The sequence below is a fragment of the Osmia bicornis genome, chromosome 2, assembly GCF_907164935.1.
Source record: "Osmia bicornis bicornis chromosome 2, iOsmBic2.1, whole genome shotgun sequence".
NCBI classification, from domain to species: domain Eukaryota; kingdom Metazoa; phylum Arthropoda; class Insecta; order Hymenoptera; family Megachilidae; genus Osmia; species Osmia bicornis.
Window position 1 is genome coordinate 9,039,169 of NC_060217.1, and position 24,208 is coordinate 9,063,376.

The window sequence follows — 24,208 nt, forward strand, 5'->3', positions numbered from 1 at the left end:
ATTAAGACAATTATGTAAATACAATTTATATCAACATAATATTGTAATTAGTTTTTTTATGTTAATTACTTATAAGATTTCTATGTATTTATACATTGAATTATCTAACAACTATATAAAATGATTCAAAAACTAAGGAGTTTCATGTTAAAATATCTTATCATTTTATATCAAAACAAAACTCATCCATAATTTAGGTAGATTTATTTTCATGGAACATCCTGTAAATCCACTTCATTCATCTTTTTACAAAGATGGTTGAAAAGGTTACGAGATGAAAATAAACTACCGACACACGTGAAATTGAATTTACTATCTTTCAACCACCATGACAAATATTTTGTTGAGATGCGTAAATTATTTTGGATATCTTCCGAAAGTAGCAATATTGAATGAGAACAACAAAATAATAAGTTTAGCAGTTCAACAGTGTGCTAAACTACTAACTTTAACGAGGTTAGTTTTTTGAATGCTTTTTATTTTAATATTATCTAAAAATATAACTAATTCTTTTAGATCAACATCACAACTTATCGATGAAAATAAAATCGCAATAGATGAGAAATTTCATAATATAAGTAAAAATATATTAATATACAAATCTATAAGAAAAAATGAAATTGAAGATATTGTGAATCGTATACACTCACCATGTATGTATAGAATGGATGTGTATTATAATTTCTATATATTTTGTTACTTTAAATTATATATGTTAAAATTTGGTGGCAAGTACAGAACTATTTTCTGTGATTAATGATAGTAAAATTATTTAAGTTAGTAACAAGCAAAAAGAATGTATTTTATTAATAAGCTGCTTACAAAATGCAGTTGAAGTTATTTAAAAATTAAATATATATATCCAAAATAAGAAGATAGAAAATGTCAATAATTTAATTAAAACCTTATTTTTGTTTTAGATCTTTTAACTAGTTATCAAGCATTTTCATTACTTAGATGGTGTAATAATGTAGAAGATTGTACCCCACAAGAGAGAGTGAAAATTATGAAATCTTTATGGATTAATTTAACTATATGCAGTATGTTTCTAATAATATATCCTTATTTAGTAATATAATATAATGTAATATAATGTAATAGATATGTTTTTTGGTTTGTATTTAAAGATTTCCAGCTAGAAGTAATACATTACAATGCAATTTTAAAGCTATACGTAGATAATAATTATGATATTTCTCTTTCTGACTTATTAATGGAAATGAAAAATAAAAATATTGATCCAAATAGTGTTACACATCTGATATGTTTTGAATATTATTGTATGAAAGGAGATATTAATAAGTCATTGCTACTTTTGAAATCTCATTTCTGTAGATTTCCATTTTCTTCACTTGAACCTATTTTTAATGCATTATTAATGGGATTTTCTCAATTAGGGTAAATATATTGTAGTTAATAACATTAATAGCAATGATATATATTTTTTGTACTATATATTAATATTTCAATAATTTGTATATTTTTTAGGAACATAGAATATGTAAATAAACTTTTAAATAATATGACAAATAAAGATATAAAACTAACTTCAAAGTCATATACTGCTATTATGTGTACTTATGCCAAATTAAAGAATATTGATAAAATAAACGAAGTAATTAAAACTTGTTACTCAAACAATATGTATTTTACTAATGCAAATATTTTGGAGGTGATTTATGTGTTGGCTGTAAATAATCACATAGAACACATTAATAGTGTAAGAATTTATAAAAATTTTACAAGCAGTATACATTTATGTTTGGGTATGTAAATTCAAAATTGATAATTTTTTATTTTAGATGTATCAGTATTTAAAGAAAGTACTATATGTGTCTGATGAAGAAATTCAAATTATACTGAAATTAATAAATATTAATCAAGCAAATATAGCTATAACTGCATTTTTACACATGATTTTAAAAGTTGATAAATGGTCACAGTATGAAAATATTATGAAAATAATTATAAAACATGTAGTTGATAGATGTATGGTAAGAACAGAGAGTTTTTATATTTTAGGTGTCATATAACTTATTCTCCATGGTATATATGTTTTTAGGCAGCTGATTTAGTGATTCAGATATGTAATTGTTTTAAATCTAATCCAGGAATGTATAAGAAATCAGTATCATTGTCATTGTATTATTCATTACAAAAAGATGATCATTTATTTCTTTCTCTGCTGAGAGCATGTAAATCTCATTATATAATAAAACCACACTATTTTTGGCCACTTTTAATCAGAAGGGCAACTAAATATGATCATCATGGTACGTATTTTATAAACAAATATATAAAAGTCATCTAAATATTATAAATATAATGATCAATATTTTTATTCAATATGAATAAAAACATATATATTTCCTTTAGGTATTTTAAATATTCTTCAAATTATGGTTGAAGAGTTTAATGTATTTCCTTGTATTCATACAATTACTGATTACGTTTTACCAACTTCCTTTAAAAGTGTACGCCACACAAAAGATTTATTAAAACAAAAATATAAAGTAGATGTAACTGTATTTAATAATGCTTGGGTATTATTGTGTTTAAAAAAATATAAAACAGGGTATGCTGCATCATACAGTAAGTACTTGTAACATGTATATACAATACATTAAATAAGATAAAATACAAAATTAATTCACACTATTGTTTTTTATAGTACAATATAACCCAGGTCTATATTTTTATAAGGAACTTGTTTATGATCTTAGGAATGCTACAATTTTTAGAAATGATATAGAAAGTTTTGTAAATATCAGTTACAACTTATTAGAAGATACAAATAATGCAAAATTAGAACTTGTATCTATGGATAAACAGTTATGCGATATGATGCTCGAGTTTCCACTTAATAAAATATGGTTAAAAAGGGTATGATGAACTTTATGATTAAAGCTATTTTTAATATTCTAGTGGTATTTTATTATTATTATCATTATTTCAGGTAGTTGATCGTTTAACACGTAATGGTATTGAATTAAAAGATACAACAATAAAGATGATAAATATTTTTCTAAAGGAATATGAAGGAAATGATAGAACACCTTCAAAGAAAACGGTATAAACTTATTCATTAATTCAAATTTGATATTAAATAAATTTATAATATATTATACAACGTATTTTTGTTATAAATTAATGTTTTCCTATTTATTTTATAGCGAAACGTACAGATTAATTAATTATTAATGGGATTAATTAAAGTCTGTATAACATGTTGGAAGTAATATAAAGTGTATGCAAACCAGTAGAAAATAATGTAATAATATTTCGAGTTACCTGCATCAATACATCAAATGAGACTGTCATTTTTTAACTGCACAAATAAATGTTCTAATGGTAGCTTTTGTTATATACACCAAAGGAATAATAATTTAATGCTATTCGTAATAATATAAATACTCGAAGACGATAATTTATTTAAGCAATTAATTGATAAACATATATTTTATGAGTGACTAGTTTGATACATTTAAATAATACTAATTAATGTTGCAAATAAAAAATTAAACTTTAAAATATATTCTTCCAAGTTTTACACAGAATTAACACCTCTACTACTAATACGCCCAATAAGCATAATTTTGTTTAAAAAAATAAAGTATATATTCAAGTATTAAATTATTTGCGGAGCGATATCAAACAAATTCATTATTTATTGTATTTTTCTCTCTTTGATTGCTTACATTTCGTTCTGATTTTTGTTGAATAAAAGGTATAAAAAATAATATTAATCCACTTACAGTAATCATACCACCAGCAGTAAAAAAGCCAGGATTATATGACTGAAGCGCATCATATAACCATCCTAAAGAAATATAAATTTCAACAAAATTAAACAGTTTTTAGCTGTAGTTATTATGAAATTTGAAGTAAATATACCTGCAATGGGTGGTCCTAAAAATGATGCAAAACCTTGAAATAATAGAAGTTGGCCAAAAGCATTTGTAAGGTAATTTAATCCCAATAAATCTACTAAAATTACAGATGTAAGACCTACATAGGCACCAGATGTGAATCCAAATATGGAAGAATAAAATGTGAATGATATAAATGATGTACATAACGTACTAAGCATTGTTGCTGTGAAAATACAGAACATAAATACTGTTAACAATGGGAATCTTAGTTTTAATGAATCCTACTTATAAACTACAAAATACTACTTACAAACACCACATATTGTAAGGCATAAATTATATATTAGTAATCGATTGACCCACGGTTTATCCGATACGTATCCTAAGATTATACGACCCACGGTATTGGCGATTCCAATTACTGCAAGAAGGTAACTAGCATCGTTTTTATCAATTCCTTGTTCCTCAGCTTGAGGCTATAAAAATATTAAGGTTCAGATTATTTGCAGTTATAAAGTTTTTGAAACTGATATTTATGCCTGAAAAAAAAAAGATATGTATTTACGTACCAATACGTACACATATGGTACATAAAATCCAATACTGGTGCAGAAATTGGAGAAGATAAATAAAATAAATACTGGATTCTTTAGTAAAGATATATCTAATATCTCTTGAAGTGTATTTGTCTGTTTTTTACTATGAACTTTACTATTGTTTGATTTAATATGCTCTGCTTTACTAGGAAAGTTTGTAGAGGATTCATAAACTTGAAGCATTTCTCCACTATATTTTTGGGTAAAATTCAGACTGCAAATAAAACAAAATAATATGTATAATTATAGACAGTATAAAGTTTCTATTTTTTGATTATACATATATTTAATGAAATCGAGTGAACTCGGAACGAAATTTGTAAAGTACAATTTAGTTGCATCGAATTCGTATTGACAAATGTGATCGACATTTTAAGGTATAAAACTTTTAATCATTTGTAAAGGAAAAAAATTAAAGTAAATCAGAATGAACTATATACAATGTTTAAGACTATTTGTTCATATACATATGGAAGGGTCAATTGAATACATAGGAAAAGTACCGACTGCTCTTTGTGGATGTTCTCCAAATTGTCTTGATGTATTACATCTTTCGAAATTAACACAGGTTGACTCTGGCTTTTTACATCAACAGTATTATTTTCTTTCTTAAAACTAATGCTGTACAGCTTTATATTATTTTCCACTCCGGGTAAAGTTTCTAGATATTCTTCAGTTTGTTTTCTCAAAAAATTCTTTGAACATTTCTGAAAATTGAACACGATATAATATTATCGCTTTCTCTATCGCTTAAGCTTCTTATAATAATACATACAAGAATCCTATACCTCTGGAGAACTTTTCTTCTTTCGTTTATTCGTTTCGAGGGGCCTGAAAAGGGCTCCTAGAACGATGCAATTCAAAACAATTCCGGAGCAAATCATAATCGCTCCTCGCCATCCATATTCTGATATAAGGTACTTTAAACAGGGGGCGAAAATTAATGTGCCTAATCCAGAACCACATACTGCAATGCCCGTAGCAAGAGAACGGTATTTTTCAAAGTAGCATGTTACACTTACGATTGCAGGTAAATAGATTAAGCCGAAACCTAGGCCTGTACAAAAACGTAACGAATAACAAATGAGCGATACACATTTCTTTTTATTTGCCGAAAAATATCTCTAAGGGGTAAAAAAAAACCCCTTCAAGGTTTAGGGGTGGTTTACCCCTCTAATCATAGAACTTTCAGAAGTTTTCAGTAGAATAAGAATTACTTTAATTTATCACAGTATTTTATAAATTTTTATTTTCTTCTTAAGTCTTGCTAAGATATTACAACTAAAACAATTAAATAAAGTTATGTTTCACGTTACCTGTTCCAATACCAATTGTAAAATACAATGTGACAACATTTTGAGCCCACATACTTGCAAACAGGGATGCACTCGCTAATATCGAGCCAACAATGGTCACCACTCGACATCCGTATTTATTTACAAACAAGCTCGATATTGGACCTTTAACAAATTATTTATTACATCAAATGTTATATTATGTGTACATCATGAATAAAGATTAAATGTTTACCGGAACATAAAGTTACCCCGACTAATATCGAAGCAATCCACGCGGTGGTACCTTTTCCCTCCTCGAAATAATACAAAAATTCTAAGTAAAAAATTCCGAAGGAATACGTAACGCCGTCCGCTGAAATCAAATGAAAGTAATATTTAAATAAGAATTGAATTTTCAATTCATTAGAAAAATCAATAATTAAATTAGAAAAACAAATTCCAAGATAGGATGTAGGGGCAGGTTTTTCCTGACTTTCCCAAGGGAGGACTGACTTTCCCATCGTTCTACATTTACTTTGAGCTAAGATAATCTTTAATTATTCAATAAATATAGTTTTATAATAAAATGCAGGAAATAAAAAGAAAACATGGAGCATTCTTTAACATTTTAATTTATCATTTATATCATACTCTTCAAGCAAATCATATTACACCCTAAAATAAGTAATAAAACTTGAGATCGTTATTGCATGCAAAATATAGTTTTCGTATCGTGTTCTGATTTGATATATCACAAAGCTACTGTCATGATTAATTAGAACTGCGGTACGCGTGTGTATATATTTTTATATATATGGTAAATCACGAGCAAAGTGCAATAACTGAACAATAATATGACTTAATCGCGGGCATTGTCTTATTGTGAAATCGTGTTCGTTAAATTCAGAGAACTAGAAAATATAATGTATTTCTCATTTTTACATCTGTTATTAGACTCACAATCAGACTGATACTGATAATTTCTTTATAATTTTCTCAACACAAATACTGCCAATATCTGAGTACAGCACCCTAATACAGAAGTCTATGATGAGAAGAAACGCTCACGTGATGAAAGAATATTATTTATACATGTACTACAGATAGGAAATAAAAAAGAGAAGGAAACTTAGATAAAATATATCATTTGTGTAATGCCAAGGCCATCGCTCCTTTTTAATTCAATTTATTTCTTCAAATCGGGTGGTGTTTAGAAACCACGCGTAATTAGAAATTTGAATTAAAATTGATAATTTCATACGTGAACAATGGTGGTGATAATGCATGAATATTAAACAAGAAATTAATTGTTTTGTAACGAAATTTGTTTAATAAAATTTCTTCAAAATATTCACGTTTGCTTTTTTTTAGAAAGCAACAATCAGGAAGAAACTGCAAATGCATACTCAAGCATATCTGCAAGGTCGTTCTTGTTCTTCGAATGATAATGTACACGCTGATGCGTATGCTTTTTCCTTATTATTTTATTTGATGCAATGTGTGTTTCTTAATTTATGTTTGGTAATACTGATTTTGAAACGTTGCGTTACGTTGAACACATGTTATAGATCAGCATATCTTTTAAGGAAAATTTCTTGATATTCTTCTAAATATCGTTGCTTTTTTGTACGTCAATGTTTGCGAATCTATGCTTTGAAGTTAACACAAAAAAATTAAGAAACAATCGCATGTAATTTATCTTTGTTTACTGCAATACTGTACATGATACTAAATATTCACACTTCCTCTATTTCTTATTAATGTAATCAGAGATCTGAATAAATTCAAGATGTAATTGATCCCTTATGAATGTTACTTAATAAGATTTCTATACCATTGTTATGTGATTAAACAAAAAGGATTTACTAATATCCGAATCGTGAATTACGATTAATGACGTTTCACAAGCTCCTTTTTTGTGAAGATTAAACTATTCTTATCGCAGGGTCAGTATCGTTCACGAAATTCTTTCTTTCCTCTTTATCACAGTATATTTTATTTGTACAACATTAACGGAGATATCATTCATCCAATTAACACGTCCAAAACGTGACCAAAATGGTAACAACTCAACGATGATAAAAAGCTTCTAAAAAAAATACATGTATATATAAAAGTATAAAAGTAAATTAGAATGAAGTAGAATTTTACTCGATTATGCGTAAGAAATAATCATATGCTGTTTAAGTCATAAAATATAACATAAATGAATAAAAAAATTGTTCTCTTCATTGAGACAAAAATTACAACACTTATTAGCATGTGATATTAATTTAAAAAATAAGAATAAAATTTGAAATGGGTAAGAAAAGATTTTTGCAGCATTTAAATAATGAAGAATGAAACGAAATACATACAATAAATTTAGAAAAAATTAGTTACTTACCAATTACATGAATTAAGAAGGATGCGAGAACCACAAAATAGCCCCATCCTCCATCTGGGGGTTCCATGATAGTTGACGTACCCCGGCAGTCCATTGAGTTACAGGTGACATTTTCATTTCCATTTTCTTCATCTTGCTGTTTTGTCTCAACAGAGGAGCTAACAGTCGCGTGTGCCATGGAGTTGCAATTGTCGAACTTAGTGAATGTTTCCCGCAATAACAAGCATCGAAACGTCATGTTGATGATCATATAGTGGAAGGGAATGATGAAGAGAAGGGGAGATCCGAGAAGATCTCGAGGAATGCGTTAATTTTGATCATACAGAAAATCTGGCATGCCATAATTGCTGCATTAAGCTATTCACCATAAAACTGGAAACGTTGTTAGTTATGATTTTCAAACAAAATCATTGCATTTCTTTTTATGATACAAGTTCTTTTTAGTTGTATGGTTTCTTGAGGGTATGTAAAACGCTAGAAAGAGAAAAATTAGAAATTATAATAATATTTAGTAAATTAATAAGAAAATTATCGGAAAATGAAATTTTTTAGAAACTTATCTGTTTCATTATACGTTGATCGCATATAATGTTGAAGTTTCATTATAAGCTTTAAATTTTACGTATTTAATTACTGTTAAATATTTTTACAAATAATTTTCATCAAATAAATAATACATATTTTCAAAGGTTCAAATACGTAAAAATATTCATTTAAATATAAACATTTATTACTTCCCAGAATCGTTTGACTTCCTAATACAGGATAAATAGTAGTTGTATCAGCTGCTTATTATTAAATCAGCTAATTGCTCTATCAATATCTTCAAGATTATCTCGCATATGATCACTCATTTGTGGAAGTAACTCATAAGTACAAATAGTAACGCCATGTTGATGCCCAGGCGACCATTCTCCTTTTAATCCAATGTAATAAATTTTTATTTTCTCACTTCCCTCGGTGCCGGTAAAATGCAGACTCAAATGATGTACAGATGAAAATTTCACCACTCTATCAGGTCAAATAAACAGTAAACAAACTTTTCATATTATAACAAATTTGTTCAGTGTTTAATACTAAAATATACATACTTAGGAGCATATTCATGAACTCCATATGTATCTACACATAGTTCAAACTCTTGTTCAGGTGCTGTAGCAGCATCATCAAATGTCATATATGGCCGATTTTTATATCTATACATAAAAAAATAAGTAAATGATGTATTTAAAATATGCTTAAATTACTAACTAGGAACACATACAATTTAACTTTATTTGGATGTAAATCATCTTCTCCCCCAATAATGATAAGACCTTTTAATTTTATATTCCCTGTAAAACTAAAGAGAAGAAAGTATTATATTTATTTATTCTAATTAACAAAATGTTAAGATAGAAAAACATACGGAATATTAAATAGAAGTTCATTATCCATATCACTTTCAACATACTGAAAAAGAAAAGATTAATTATATCAATGTTATATAAACATACATATTATTTAAATGCCTCTATTAATTAATATAAATAAATATAGTAGTTACTTTGGTTCTATCCAATCTGTTTTCCCATGGTTTAAACACAGCAGCTCCACTGCCTTCTTCGCATTCATTTAAAACCTCTATGTTTTCTATATCAATTTTTTTATATAAATTATATTGTACTCCCAATTCTCCTTCTTCGTGCGATGCTCCACAACCACATTGATGTGCCATTATAGATCTGCTCAAAAATTTGAAATGTAATCATACATGTCAAACATTAAACAAATATTATATTTATCTAATATGATAATACAAAAGTAAAATATACTAAATACATAGTAAATACTTTAATAACAATAATAATAACAATCGATATAATAGAAAATGTATTATTAAATGTACAAAGGATTTATAAATAGTAAAACAGGTGTTTGGTATTTTTCCTGGTTAACTCTACCTCCTACTATTAGGGTAAACAAAAAAATGATTGATATAAAAAGGAATTGTGTTTCATTAAAAAAACTTACATCTGAACATTAATATTTTAATGTTAAATGAGAAAAATGCAAGATTAAACTCACTTCTCAACGTTACAGAAACGTTTGAAGTACTGTAAATGATAATCGGAATTACGAATAACTTTTACTCGAATATCTTACCTATAAGTTTATGGTTATTATATGCTATTAATTGTGAATAATATAAACGTAAATTACAAATATATTATGTTAATTTCACAACTGGTGTTAATAATAAAATATTAAAAGAACTTCGTGTAGATAACTTGAATTTTAAGTTCATCTATTTTAGCCGTGTTCTGAATGTTGTTTCTACCGGTATACTAAATGTATTTCGTTAGTCACAAGTGTTTATATTGTTCTATATTTTATACCTCTTAATAATCATTAATAGGAAATAAAGATAATATACCTGTGCTTTTTAAAATTTAATATTTGAATAAATTATTAATAGTATTTGAACACACTTTTTATGGCATCTTTCATTGTTGGTTGGTAAAACTTGCTCATAACTTCACTGTACCAACACTATTGTTTTCTGTACATACATTTTAGTACATGAATCGTATGTATTTAGTAGGATACCAGTAGGATACGTCTGGGGTTAGTCTTTTAAGATATGTATTTACAACAAAATAAGCATAATTAGGAAAATTGTGATGATTACTAGAAAAATAATCATATGATATATAAGAAGCAATTCGTGTTTCTTAATTTTTCATCGACTCTTTAAGAATTGTGCTTATATACGTTTGTAAATGCCCAACTAATATTAAATGGTGATTCCATAGCAAATGAATATTTGCATGCTGCAGTTATGTGCTTCCATTGTGAAAACATAATTGTTTTATGGTGATAATATGTCAAAATCAAGCATAAGGAAGATAACGGTTGACCCTACGAAATGTAATACAGACTCTCGTCGACCAAGTGTATTTGAAAGGTTGGGGACCAAACCTGCAGTTACTGCCGGCCAAAATACATCGGATTATTGCAGAAATTGGGCATTGAATGGCAGTTGCTCGTATGGAAAGAATTGCAAGTAAGCATAATTTTAAAGTGAATATATATTTTGTAAAAAAAAAGAAATGAAATATATGTTCTACATTCTTACTTTGACAAATGATTAAGTCAGCTTATTTAGAGAATAGCGTAAGACTTATCGCTCATTTAAGTTGAACTGACCAACCTTTTTGTTTTCTTGATATTGCAACTAGATATGCAAATACTCACACATTAATAAGCCCATCCAAGCGTGCCAAAAAGGATAATGCTATTGCAAGTACCACAGGAGTAAGTTTATATAGATATTATTATACTTTTAGAATAAAATATTGTAGTTCAATATTAAAAATGTATTATTGTTTCATTTGAAGATAGATATTTACATATGTGTTTGTTAATATGTAGCTTATCGAGGATCCATTTAAAAGGCTTACTTCTAAGATTGTAAAAAAAGCATCGCATAGTCCTGATTTAAATTTGGAAGAGTGGAATCAAACAGATCTTGAATACGAAGACGAGAAAGTATTGGAAAGGCGTAGACAGCTGTTACAACGTGAATTAGAGCTACAAATGAAGAAGGATAAAGAAGTTCATGGAAAAGACAAAGTGAAACAGAAGAAAAAGGCAATGACTTCTTCCTCTAGTTCTCATACATCAAGTACATCTAGCAGTAGTAGTAGCTCTAGTAGCGAAGATTCATCTTCTAGTTCAACATCTGATTCACGAAAAAAGGTTAAAAAGATTAAATCTAAACGACATCACAGTGGTTCTACAGATTATGATGAAGATAAAGAAAGAAGAAGAAAGTAAGTTATGATTTATGTTATTAGGTATTATTATTAAGCATAATTGTTATGTCCATGAATTTTCGTTTATAAGTATAATTTATTTGTAACTTGTATCAAAACTAAATAATGTTGTCAGATTAAAATTGAAAAGGCTTGGAACAAAAAATGAGAAGCCATCAGTGAAGAAGAAACGTAAATTTGAAAGTAGTTCTGCAAAAAAGGAAATTACTGCTAGATCAGTAAAGAAGTACAGTTCATCTTCAACATCAAGAAAACATTCTTCCACTCCTCGTACAAGATCACCAGCAGTGCAAGTGTCTGCACCAGCAACACCTGCAACAGCAGTATTAGGTTCTTCGGTATCTTTGCCTCATCATGGAACATCTAATAAAGTCAAGGAAAGAAATAGAAGCGAATCGCCGAAAGCAACGAAAAGCAGAGATATAGATAAAGAGGAGAGACATTATAAGAAAATCCGAGATGTAGATGAATTATCTAAAGATGGTACTAAAACCAAACCTTTCGATAAAGTTAAGGAACAGGATAAAGAAAAAAATCGTACAATAGAGGAAAAGTTAAAAATTGAAGAAAGATTGAAGTTAAAATATAAAGATAAAGATATACGTTCTCGAACACCACCAACATCAGAGAAATCCAAACATCAACACTCCAAGGATGCAATTTCGACGAAAACTCGTCGCAGTCGTACACCTGAAAAATCATCAAAATCCAAACGAGAGCTTACGCCGTCAAAACTTCCAGATAGACCAGTTTCCACAAACAGATCTCGAGATAGCGAAAAGAAAGATCGCGAATACCATAAGAGCGACAAAACTAAAGACAGAGAAGACATAAGAAAAAATGATCAAAATAATAAAGCCAGACAGATATCGAATCAAGAAGAAAGTCATAGAAGAATCGGTAAAGAATGCGATGATAAAGCTTATTTAAGTGACAAAACAAGACAAAAGAGCAGAGAACGACGCGATAAAGACCATACTAGAGACGAACGTGGACATTCAAGACTCGGTCGGGATCAACGAGACACTCGTGATAAAGACAAAGAAGAATTACAGGAACGTTGTCGCGAACGACCACGAGAGAGGGATCGTGATCGTGATCGAGACCGAGAACGCGATCGCGATCGAGAGAGAGATAGAGATAGAGATCGTGATCGTGATCGCGATAGAGACCGTGACCGGGATCGGGATCGTGATCGCGATCGTGACCGAGATCGTGAACGTGATCGTGATCGTGACCGAGATCGTGAAAGAGAAAAGGATCCAATAAAAACTAGAGACAGAGATATACCATCTTTAGTTTCAACAACGATAGGTTTAACAGCAGATAAGAATTCGCGTTATAGCCGTGATAAAGAGCGAATAGTAGTGAAGGATAGTGCCTTTGAGAAGAATGGTATCCGAGATCGTAGAGGTGACAGAGAAAGGGAGCGATCTGAAACAAAAACGCTTTCCGATCGCGACAGAGCATCTCAACGATATGATAGAAACACTGTAGATAAAGAGGCATCCACTCGTAAAACTGGCATGAACTCGCCTAGAGATCGTTTTCCACGGGAGAGATCTTTGGACAGAGTTTCTTTGCTTGATAAAGGTGTGCATAACGTACCACCATTAACCCAAGCATCTTCCTTACCTGTCGTTCAATCCTCTGTAGCATCTTCGTCATCTTCGTCCGCACCGGCTACATTGTCAACGTCAAGAGATAATTTAATTGAGAGGATAGATGTCGGACACTATGATAGAGAAAGACATAGACGATTCAATACTAGGTACGACCGAGGTCATACGTCTGAACACGATCAGTCGCGCGTTACGCCGACTAAAGTTGATCGTTTGATCGAAAGACGAGAGGGGGGTAGTCCAAGACGTACAATTGAAATCGATAGAAATTACAATAGAAATTATGGACGTTTATCAGAACATTGGGAGGAACAAGAGGAGACATCCTCGCATTTAGATTACCGTGATCACCATGTTCACGAAGATGATAGAAGAAAAACAGTGGATGGAAGAAGATACGATAGCCCGTTTGATGAGAGACGTGGAATCCGTGAGGAAAGGCCACGGGAATCTAGATATGTTGTTCAAAGCGGTGATAGAACATCCTTTGACGATCATCGTCATCATCATCATCATCATAGACATCCACTCTATCCAGGAGAGAAAATAAGAAGTAATACATTAATTCGGTAGGTTGACAGTGATATATAATTAATATAATTCGGTGTGTCACGTTTAAATTTAATTTTACTTTCATTAGCGATGAGAATGTTGCTAACGATGACTGGGATAGCCATCATCGTGATGTAGAACATAACAGAGAACGAGCTTATGGACCTGTTGATTGGGAAGAAAGAGAGTGGCGAGTAAGAACATTATGGGACAGTAGAGACAGTCTTCCTCGATCGGAAGTGCATGATGATGACTGGAGTTCTCGATATGATAATTCTGTATCAGATTGGAAATCGAACGACGGCCGAAAATGGGATAATCAATCCGTACATATTCGTGGTCACTATCGAAATGATCGGTCTAAGGAAATAGAATTAGGAGAATCTACATCACATAAGTATGTCCTATTTCATTATTATTTATCATTTATTTATAATATTTTAAATGATATTAACAAGATGTTTGTTTTAACCCCTTTTTTCTAGTAAAAGAAGAACTTATAATAATTCTGAAACCAGAGACGAATGTACAGTTCATAGTTCTAAACAAGCATCTTTATATGGTAGTATGAAAGAAGAACCTATTAATAAAAAGTTAATGGAGCTTGCGGAAGGTAAATTGTCTACAACTCGAGAAAAATCTGCAGATACTTTTCCAAAAAAAGTATTACCGAAAGAAAAATCTGAAACGAAAGAAATCGTTGCAACTGAACCGAAACGTTCTTGTATAGACGAGTCTCTACAAACTCTTCATACAGAAAGTGATCTCAGTGATATTAGTGATGATCCAGATGATATATTAAACATGGATGACGTTACAGTACGTTCTATTTGTTTTCCATCATATTCTTTAGTGAATATTAATTTCACATAACTATATTTGTAATGTTTACAGGACATCGATACGAATAAAACTCGGACAAGTAAGAAAACTCCCGATATCCCTCAACGAGACGGCCAATCAACAGTTCAAGAAACAGAAGTATCATCTCCAAAAGAACCTATTGAAGATACAGTTTTTAATACAAAGGGAAAAGATAATGCTGAACCAATGTCGTTTAGGTATATTTTAACAAAATTATTTTTACTTTTTTGCCACTGTTGTATTCTTATTACACGTTTGTCTATAATTATATTAATAGAAACATGGAGGATGAAAATGTGGAAACTATGGACTTCGAAGAAATCTCTGATGGTGAATTAGAAGAAGATATAAAAACAAGCGGTAAAGGTTTAGGTGATGCTTTAGGAGTTGATTGGGAGAGTCTTGTTAAAGAAACGCAACCTCGAAGACCTACATCGTGTAATCAAAGTTCAGAAAATCGTTGGCAATGCAAAGCAATTTTGCATAGAATCGGTGTTTCAGCAAAGTATGCGGGAGAAGATATAATAAAAAAATTGACAAAGAAATATGGAAAAGACGGTACCTCGTTTGATCTGTTACAGCTTCAAGGAAATTATTTCAAGTTCGTGTAATTAAACAATATTTTTACTTGCAGATCATTCGGAATTTTTTCTTCACGATGTTGCATTTATGCACACAGCACTTGCCCGGAATCGCTTATTACATGACCTAAACAATGATATGCTGCCTACGGTGGATGATTTTCTGTATAGGTAAATAGTTATTAAATAATTAACTGTCATTCAAAACCTTTTAATATAATACAATATAAAACAGTATATAATTTTGTTGTAGAAGTAGTAATGTAAATATTGACGAAGACGTAGATTATGATTTGGAAGTTTTGAAACCCTGTACATCTTTATACGAAGAAGCAAAGTGTTTATTACAACAAGTTGTATGAAGAAGCTTCTGTGTATAGTAAATGACTTCCAAAATAGCACTTTGCTACCGTATTTACACGGTTCAGCATAGAACAAAAGTGCATCAATTTGTTACTGGCTAGTCTGGCTCAGCTATTTAGATATTTGCTGTAGCCAACTTAGCTGTTAGCGGTGCAATTGTAAAAAGAAATTAAATTGATACGTTTTTCTTAACACCTAGTTTTTTAATTTTCCATAACTAATGTCTTTTTATATATTATTCAATCTTTATACATCTTTCTTGATCAAAATTATAATCATGACGATTAAACATTGTAATGAATTATATACTTAACGAATATATGTTTATATGTATTTGTTTTTATATTTAATGAAATTAACCTTCTAAATTTATATACTTCAATTCTGTCTAACGACAAATAACAGTACCTATTATTTTTCTAAATAAATGTTTTTTAACACAAACTTGTTCACTCACATAATTATACTTTTGGTATAATTTTCAATAAATATTTGTCTATTCATTTCCTTTCTGTTATTTTTTAAATAATACTTAAAATTGGTTAAAGTATTTCTTATCATGTTCAATAGTAGTAGCTGAAACAACATCATTTTGCAGAATAACGATTGCTTTTTCTAGTATACGTTGATTTTCATCAGTCTGAAAAAATATATAATGTAAATATATCAAATTAATGTAAACAAATAAATAATATAAATATACCTCCACAGAAAAATTTGATTGTACTTTCTCAGCATTTTGTTGTCGAAACCGTTTCAATTTTTCGAGGTTTGAGCAATATAATTCATACAAAATAAGCCCTGAAATATATTTTATATTTATATACAAAGGTAATATAAGCTATACTATTTTGAATATTAACTTACCTTTTTTTTTGCAATCACCGCAATTTAAAACATCCAATATACAAAGTAAATCATGGCAGTATTTTGATTTTGTATCCAACTCGATATCAGTCAAATCTAATAATAATTTTCCAAAATTCACCACGTGTATTAATAATTCTCGAATGTATATTTATAGATTACCAAAATACCTGCCCACTCGATACCTTCGCTCCTGCCGTAATACGATATAATTCGAAACTTTACGTCTACGATTAGATAATTACTCAAAGGAATTATACACATGAGTTCCTTTTGCATAAACCTGAAAATCTGTCGTGGAGATTTGTACAGAATCTCTTCGGTTACGGCCGCAATACCTGAACGAATCGAACATATCTAATAAAAAAGGAAAAAACAAAGTACCTGCAACTGAAAGAAAGTTACCAAAGCCAAACCCTTTATCAAACTACTAATTTCTAAAAACTTAAGTATTTGAATACCTGTCGATTATTTATAGTCTTCCTGCATCTATCACAAACCCAGGAAGTTCCAATGTTAAGAGGATCTGCAGGTAACAAATTTCCTGAACAATCATCAAATGCGCACAGAAGTGCACCTAATCTCGTTCCAGATTCCTAAAATAAATTAAAAGAACATAAAACATACAAGATTTATTTTAATTATTAATTTGAAAAGTTTATCAAATATTCAGGTATCCAAATACAATGATATACCGTGGGATCGCTGCATCTCTTGCACGTACAAGAAAAATGTTTGGTGATTCTTAAAAATTGTCTTCTCAATGTCGTATCCCAGAACAAATTCGTGTAAGACATAGTAACTTCTTCTCCAGCGGCAATTGGAAGAGCGGCATTAACATACAGCCGATACTTTCCGTCAAAATGATGTCTTGTATTTGGTACGCAATTGTGATTCTGTAGCCCTCCTAAAGGATAAAGACCGCGCAAACTTGACGAACGATCCTTATCGTGAACGCTAACTGTTTCGAATGAATTCGAGTTGAATGCTCCGCAAACGCGTTTCATTAATTCCATATCCTTTTCGTTCGGAGATTTCTCCACGGTTCGTAGAAGTAGTTCGATCTTTTCCAAGAAATTTATCGATTAGTTTCATAAAGAGAATGATTAAAAATAATTGCGTGTATATTCCCGTACCTCGTAATTAGAAGTGATAGTTTGATCGCATTGAAGAGCGCGCAAACATTCACGCTGCTGTTCCGTCATGAATAAAGCGCGAATCGGAATCAATGCCAGTAACAAATTCAAGGACCAATCTGTGCCACAAGTCGGTACCAATGACCTCAAATACTCGCATTCGTAATTCACATGTTTCGGTGAATTTTCGCATTGCGACGAGCATACCGGCAAACCGCAGCCCCGATCGCATGGAAATAAAGGGCACTCGTTCTTGTAACAACACGCGCACATTTGCAAATGTTTGCCCACGCACCTTGGCCCGATCACCATAGGTGCATCGATGAAAATCAATTCGTTCGGCGCTATATCTCGAGTAGCGAACATGCCACGACCACCTAAATTCGAATAACGAACGGTCCACGGTCGTGGATCCTCGCATGCGATGTTATTTTCTTTTAAATGAGATACCAATAATTCTTCCACCTTTTCCGGTTCCACGATATCTTGAAAACTCATCCTGTACGATGATTTTCTTCAGCAAGTCTCTTGAGTGCAGCTGAACACTCTCGACGACGGTGACTAACGTAATGAAGTCTGAAAACAGCATCTTCTCATCATGTGTGTATATACAGATTAAGAAAATGTTCAGATTATGTAATACAATTGTATTTATATATATACATATCTTTGCTGCATCGATTAATATAATTAATGATATGTATGCAAATGAAGATTGATGAGATATTTGCAGTGATGATCGTGATGATCGACGCCGTTGTTGAAAGGTACTATCAATAAATGAAACTGCTGTACTCCCGCTTTATGCTCTATTGCTGTGCTCTAATTCAGTTTAAAATAGAGTTAGAGATCTGGTAAACGATTCCCTGCGTTTTGCACCTATTGCACCCATACGATATGGTGCATTGATTAAACTGAAAAACAAACAAACACTAATGTTAATGTAATGTTCTTTTAAAATAAAAAAAAAGGAAACAGTAGCTCTTTGTTTAATAAATTAAATTACAAAATATAAACAAAAGTAGCTTTGTATCAGTACAATCATTGTACTATATTGTAAATGATAAAGAAAAGAATGTATAAAATAAAGCATATGATGCATTTGTACAATATGGGGTAGTTTTTTCAAAATCGAATGAAAATTATTATTGATGAAGCAAATTTTCACGCAAGCGTATCCGATTCTCTTCATCGTCTGTATACTTTATCGTTGCTAAGACTACCAGGTAACTGACTACCTGCAACAAATAGCAGGTACAATAACAGGTACATAATATATGTATATTGTACCCGGATAGTTCAACCAACTGGTTGTACCCTGATCATTGAATAAGTTGATATTAATACTGTGGACCAATGTGTCTTACCTATATAAAAATTTGTAGAAATCTATCGTAAATATATATGACAGAATTACGCTGTTTATGCGTAGAATGTGTTATAAGAGGAAGTTGATTGTAAACTCCATGAAAAAGGGAATTTTTATTCTGGCAACAATTTTGCTTTTAGCGGTTGATTTTTCGCAAGGATTAAATTGCAGTACCGATCCTTGCATGTACGGAATTTGTTTAGAAGATATAAACAGGTAATTGAAAAATAAATTACCTGATTTTTTACTTTTCATTCATGTTCTTTTATGTTATAAAAGAATTCTATTGATTATGGCATATTTCTTTTGTGTGCAAGTGTTCATAATTAACATAATTAATCAATTATTCCGTATGTGTAATGCAGCACTTATTCCTGTTATTGTATCGATGGTTATACTGGGATCAATTGCGAAATCAATTGGGACGATTGTTGGTCTAATCCTTGTCTCAATGGAGGAACGTGCAACGATGCTGTTGCAGCGTATAATTGCACTTGTGCAGAGGGTTTTGTAGGTAATTCATGATTTCTTTGTTTATCTTCTATTGCGTGCGCGAAAGCAACACGTTGACGTGTTAGCACAGAGGGTATTTGAAATGATGTTCGTGCTTAAAACACCTGATCTACCGTCCGCAGATGAAATGGATAAGCTCTGAAATTTGATAATGATAAAAAAATTAGAAATAATAATACATAACAGGAAATAATAAAATATAATTCCATTTATAAAATACTGCATTTTACGATATTGCAGGTATAAATTGCGAGCAGAGATACAGCGAATGTTCGAATCAACCCTGCTTGAATAATGGAACTTGTTTAGATTATGACGGTATTACCTGCCAATGTCCTGATGGATATTCAGGTAGAAAAGTTTACAAGCGTGTATTACAATTATCCTTTCTCTATCTTTGTATTATATGTTTCTTTTGAAGGCGATTATTGTGAAATTGATGCTTCAGTTTGTAACGACACAATATGTAAGAACGGAGGTGAATGCATGGAAGGACCTGGATTCTCTTTCTTTTGTCGTTGTCCTGAAGGTATTAGTTTTAATCTTTGCTTAAAGTAATATATATCCCGTTAACTTGATTGTTAATTGTTCCCATTGAAAAGGATGGACAGGTCGATTATGCGATGAAGACGTTGATGAATGTGTTACTTCACCATGTAAGAACGGTGGTCTCTGTATCAACGTGCCTGCTTCGTATACTTGCGCTTGTTTATTCGGTATGTTTCAATTACCAAAGAAATTTTATTAATTTTTGCAAATTTAACATCATATTAACTTCAAGTGTTCCCTATAAGGATATACAGGTAAAGATTGCGACAAGGCCATTGTACCCTGCAAAGAAAATCCTTGTAGAAACGATGCAGTGTGCTTATTCGAAGATGAACGACCAATTTGTTACTGTGTACCAGATTACCATGGCGTGTTATGTGAGCTAAAATACGACGATTGCGAATCAAAATTCGCGAACTGCGAGAACGGTGGCACTTGTATCGATGGTGTCAACAGTTTCACTTGTGCTTGTCCAACATTTTACAGTGGGCCATTCTGTAATGTGTACGATCTTCCGTCGACTCCTTTTTCAACTTTCAGTGAAATCTCTGAAATTGATAGCGATAAGGAAATGTCTGTTACTACGCCTTTTGCATCAAAATCGTCGACATTGCTAGAAAGTGATGTGTCCTCATTGCTAACTACCTCCACGACCATGCAATCTTCAACTTCCGTCAATGGTACCAGTCGTCTTTACACGAAATGGTATCCTTTCGTCGAAACTACACCTTCAACTTTAGACAGAAATAACATTAACATTTTTAGTAGTAGTACCAGTAGTGAGAGTAGTACAGAAGTTACTTCATTTCTTAACGATGTTTCCTCCGTGTATTCTATAACGGGTAAAGGAACATCCGAGGTAGAAACAGTTTCATCGGAATCCCAAACATTTCCTACTGTTCCAAGTGAAGTATCTTCCGCGCCTTCAACGATAAGAGTTGAAACAGAACATTTAACACAAAAATCGTTTCGTAACGAAAATACTACTGCCAGTGAAAGTAATTATCATGAAGGGGGTGCTAGGACACTCGCAGCTATCAATGATACATCGTCATCTGAAACCAGTAGTACAATGGGATATATTTCGAATACAGGGTAAAATTCAATAACAGTTTCTAAGCTACTGAATTAAAATTAAAGTATTTTTTATTACCATTTAGGTATTATCCGGTGGTAACTACATCTGTAGAAAAAATCACTGAAGAAACTACAACAGAGAGTGAGAAAAGCAATGGTTACTCTACTGTTACTTCTTCCTCTACCTTCATAGAATTCTGGCAAAATAAAAGTTCAGAATCAAGTACGCCAATAGTAGAAGTGCCAAAAACCACGTCTCAAACTTTCATAGATAAATGGACATCTTCATTGATAACAAAGGCTTCAGAAAGTTCAGAAAGTTCTACATTTTGGATCACCAATGGTACCTCTTCATCTGCGACTAGTACTTCTGTAAGGTCAATACTCGAAGAAGATACTACTGTTAGCGAACAATTCTCGACGAAAAAATCATTGACAACTGCAAAAAGCACCACCGAATGCCATGGAATTTTATGTACAAGTTCTCCATTACCACCTACACGCAATGATAGTAATGTAAAGGTTTGCTCTAACATACCAATTCTTACTTCTATGTACCAACATCAACTTTTTCCGTATACTTCTAGTGCAACTGTTCACATCGTGAAAATTGTAAAACTGGTCCGAGTATAACGCGAGCAGCTTTCAATGGTAAATCATATGCGAGACAACAGGTTGATGTAGAAGTCTCAAATGGCAATAACGCAACTTTACGGATTTTCGTGAGGCTTAGAACACAATTCAAGGATGGTATTATATTGCACGTCTACTTTGACAACGAGAAATATGCTTTAGTTTACTTGGAATATGGCTCCTTAAAATTTCAATTCTCCTGCGGTCTTGAAACCATGCTACTTGGTGAAATAGACTCGCCTATTGATAATGGATATGAAACGGATATTGATACAAAGTAAGACTATTAGAGAAAGATTTATGCTTGTTACCTAGCATTATTGTGTAACTTGTTCTACATATACAGGTTTCAATACTTTGTGAAAAATGAAACCAACAAATGTTCGGCTCGTTTATTAGTAAATGGAACAACAGCCGTTAGCGGTGAACAAATGTTGCCATTACATGGAATCCTTCCACGATATGCTAATTTACATTTGGGTGGGATACCGATGGTGTTTTCGCACCACTTTGCTCATGTTTCCATGGGATTTACTGGTTGTATGAATTCACTGAAGGTATGCTTCATTCTACGATACGTTTGGAAATATTAAAAGAATTCATAATTGTTTTTCTCATTGCTATAGATAAATGATGTTCCTCGTCATTTCATTCATGATTCTGTGGAAACATTTCAAATTGATGACTGCATGTCTTTCCTATGCTTATCGAATCCTTGTCAAAATTTTGGTGCGTGTGAAGAAGTAAATGGTGCAGTTCGTTGTAGATGTATACCTGGGTAAGATAATTTGCGAATTCGTGGTTAAAATGTATTAATAGACGTTGAAAAACAGAGTATTATTTAAATAGATATACAGGCCCATTTTGCGAACGATCATCATGCGATGAAAATCCTTGCGCCATGGGTGCAACTTGCATCAGTTCACCTGGTACAGGCTTCGTTTGTGTATGCCCACTTGGAACTCACGGACTCTTGTGCGAAGAAGGTAATACAACCTAAATTGTAGAAATTTAAGAATGTATGATGATTTTACCATAAATTTTTAGATACCGTTATAAGCCGACCATCATTTTCGGTACTTGTACCTGGCTTTTCATCATACGTTGCCTATGGTGTTTCGAATTCTATAAAAGATGCCATGGAACTAAAACTGAAGCTCATACCACGATCTTATGAACAGATATCATTGATAGCTTATTTAGGACAAAGTGGAACGCGTCGAGATCTGTCGGATCATTTTTCTATTACATATGTTCGTGGTTACATTATGTTAACTTGGGATTTAGGAGCAGGTGTTATATCTTAATATTTTAGATATATGAAATCTTCATATAGTGTGTTTCTCCGCTAAAATTTATATCAAGTTTCCTCCTGCCAGTATTTTAATTAGCTTATTCCTCTTTTACTTATATATATATTTCATGAGAATGCTTTATAGGTGTTCGTAGAATATTTACAAGCATCCCTTTGAATGCTATAACAACGACAGCAACTGCAAGTAAAAGTTACATAGCATATACGATCCAAGCTGGAAGAAGAGGTCGAGATGCATGGCTTGCAATAGATGGCATAGGCAATGTAACTGGACGAGTAGTCGGATCTATGACTCGACTCGACGTATCTCCAATACTTTACATTGGTTTGGCTTTCTTCAATTTAATACTTATATTAGAAAACTAAAATTACTAGTTTGTATTGTCATAATTGTGGAAAATTTGCAAAACGCGTCGAATTTTAGGTGGACATAAGTCAAGAAATTTTGATTCTTTACCCCATGATTTGCCTCTTCATACTGGATTTTCTGGTTGTATATTTGATATTGAATTACGAACAGAAACTGCAATTTATCCAATAACCAGTTCTAGCCCTGCAACAGGTCGTGGTGTTGGTGAATGTCACCGGAACGAATGTATCCGTCATTTATGTAAAAATGGTGCGGTATGTTTAAATCATGGAGCAACATACAGGTAAACTTTTCAAATTTAATAAATTAATTTTGATACCTCGTTTACTTATAAAATACTAATCATTTCAGTTGCATTTGTACAAAAGAGTGGATGGGCTCTGATTGTTCCATACCAGTGGAAGCATTATCCTTTGTTGATTCATCTTCCTGTCAAACTTCAGACTAG

At 31.5% G+C, this 24,208-nt stretch overlaps 6 protein-coding genes and 1 long non-coding RNA gene across 15 annotated transcripts; 3 read left to right on the forward strand and 4 right to left on the reverse strand.

Annotated features, from left to right (window-relative positions):
* Positions 1–20: 20 nt before the first annotated feature.
* On the forward strand, positions 21–3,843 carry LOC114883026 (leucine-rich PPR motif-containing protein, mitochondrial). Of its 3 annotated transcripts, XR_003790514.2 has the most exons (12): positions 21–456; positions 517–653; positions 921–1,040; positions 1,128–1,398; positions 1,489–1,720; positions 1,803–1,994; positions 2,063–2,273; positions 2,377–2,592; positions 2,672–2,883; positions 2,957–3,070; positions 3,174–3,351; positions 3,758–3,842. XR_003790514.2 is itself a non-coding variant. In XM_029200321.2 (11 exons), the coding sequence occupies exons 1-11, from the start codon at positions 329–331 to the stop codon at positions 3,758–3,760; spliced, it is 1,836 nt and encodes a 611-aa protein (XP_029056154.2). In that variant the 5' UTR covers positions 21–328; the 3' UTR covers positions 3,761–3,843. The 3 variants fall into 3 exon arrangements, 2 of the variants coding, with proteins under 2 accessions (XP_029056154.2, XP_029056153.2); XM_029200321.2 differs by lacking the exon at positions 3,174–3,351 and having other exon boundaries at positions 3,758–3,843; XM_029200320.2 differs by lacking the exon at positions 3,758–3,842 and having other exon boundaries at positions 3,174–3,452.
* On the reverse strand, positions 3,649–8,786 carry LOC114883046 (monocarboxylate transporter 12-B-like). The gene is made up of 9 exons (XM_029200390.2): positions 8,132–8,786; positions 5,999–6,118; positions 5,785–5,928; positions 5,257–5,525; positions 4,976–5,175; positions 4,442–4,682; positions 4,183–4,348; positions 3,895–4,095; positions 3,649–3,820 (listed from the first exon to the last, which is right to left on the reverse strand). The coding sequence occupies exons 1-9, from the start codon at positions 8,379–8,381 to the stop codon at positions 3,651–3,653; spliced, it is 1,761 nt and encodes a 586-aa protein (XP_029056223.2). The 5' UTR covers positions 8,382–8,786; the 3' UTR covers positions 3,649–3,650.
* Positions 8,787–8,839: 53 nt separating this feature from the next.
* On the reverse strand, positions 8,840–10,690 carry LOC114883052 (PITH domain-containing protein GA19395). 4 transcript variants are annotated; one of them, XM_029200404.1, is made up of 6 exons: positions 10,603–10,690; positions 9,678–9,855; positions 9,540–9,583; positions 9,396–9,473; positions 9,223–9,327; positions 8,840–9,142 (listed from the first exon to the last, which is right to left on the reverse strand). In XM_029200404.1, the coding sequence occupies exons 2-6, from the start codon at positions 9,846–9,848 to the stop codon at positions 8,932–8,934; spliced, it is 609 nt and encodes a 202-aa protein (XP_029056237.1). In that variant the 5' UTR covers positions 9,849–9,855; positions 10,603–10,690; the 3' UTR covers positions 8,840–8,931. The 4 variants fall into 4 exon arrangements, with proteins under 4 accessions (XP_029056237.1, XP_029056236.1, XP_029056233.1 ...); XM_029200403.2 differs by having other exon boundaries at positions 10,548–10,627; XM_029200400.2 differs by lacking the exon at positions 10,603–10,690 and adding an exon at positions 10,277–10,505.
* A 30-nt stretch (positions 10,691–10,720) lies between these two features.
* On the forward strand, positions 10,721–16,123 carry LOC114883041 (zinc finger CCCH domain-containing protein 13-like). Its single transcript, XM_029200364.2, has 10 exons — positions 10,721–11,177; positions 11,353–11,428; positions 11,546–11,946; positions 12,065–14,140; positions 14,212–14,520; positions 14,609–14,942; positions 15,018–15,184; positions 15,265–15,545; positions 15,622–15,739; positions 15,822–16,123. Exons 1-10 carry the CDS (start codon positions 10,996–10,998, stop codon positions 15,928–15,930), a joined length of 4,053 nt encoding a protein of 1,350 aa, XP_029056197.1. The 5' UTR covers positions 10,721–10,995; the 3' UTR covers positions 15,931–16,123.
* Positions 16,110–18,524, reverse strand: LOC114883029 (SET domain-containing protein SmydA-8-like). 4 transcript variants are annotated; one of them, XM_029200326.2, is made up of 7 exons: positions 17,935–18,522; positions 17,494–17,862; positions 17,260–17,394; positions 16,969–17,155; positions 16,799–16,894; positions 16,635–16,732; positions 16,110–16,571 (listed from the first exon to the last, which is right to left on the reverse strand). In XM_029200326.2, exons 1-7 carry the CDS (start codon positions 18,430–18,432, stop codon positions 16,464–16,466), a joined length of 1,491 nt encoding a protein of 496 aa, XP_029056159.2. In that variant the 5' UTR covers positions 18,433–18,522; the 3' UTR covers positions 16,110–16,463. The 4 variants fall into 4 exon arrangements, with proteins under 4 accessions (XP_029056159.2, XP_029056161.2, XP_029056160.2 ...); XM_029200328.2 differs by lacking the exon at positions 16,635–16,732 and having other exon boundaries at positions 16,484–16,571; positions 17,935–18,523; XM_029200327.2 differs by lacking the exon at positions 16,110–16,571 and having other exon boundaries at positions 16,638–16,734; positions 16,800–16,894; positions 17,935–18,523.
* Positions 18,525–18,899: 375 nt separating this feature from the next.
* LOC114882967 (protein eyes shut) lies at positions 18,900–24,208 on the forward strand. Its single transcript, XM_029200217.2, has 15 exons — positions 18,900–19,519; positions 19,669–19,817; positions 20,057–20,167; positions 20,238–20,345; positions 20,419–20,532; positions 20,611–21,460; positions 21,526–21,958; positions 22,030–22,352; positions 22,422–22,632; positions 22,702–22,853; positions 22,925–23,061; positions 23,123–23,368; positions 23,515–23,715; positions 23,815–24,043; positions 24,112–24,208. The coding sequence occupies exons 1-15, from the start codon at positions 19,359–19,361 to the stop codon at positions 24,206–24,208; spliced, it is 3,522 nt and encodes a 1,173-aa protein (XP_029056050.2). The 5' UTR covers positions 18,900–19,358.
* LOC123989293 lies at positions 23,384–24,199 on the reverse strand. The gene is made up of 3 exons (XR_006830537.1): positions 24,080–24,199; positions 23,848–23,943; positions 23,384–23,568 (listed from the first exon to the last, which is right to left on the reverse strand). It is a non-coding gene; the product is annotated as an uncharacterized LOC123989293 (long non-coding RNA).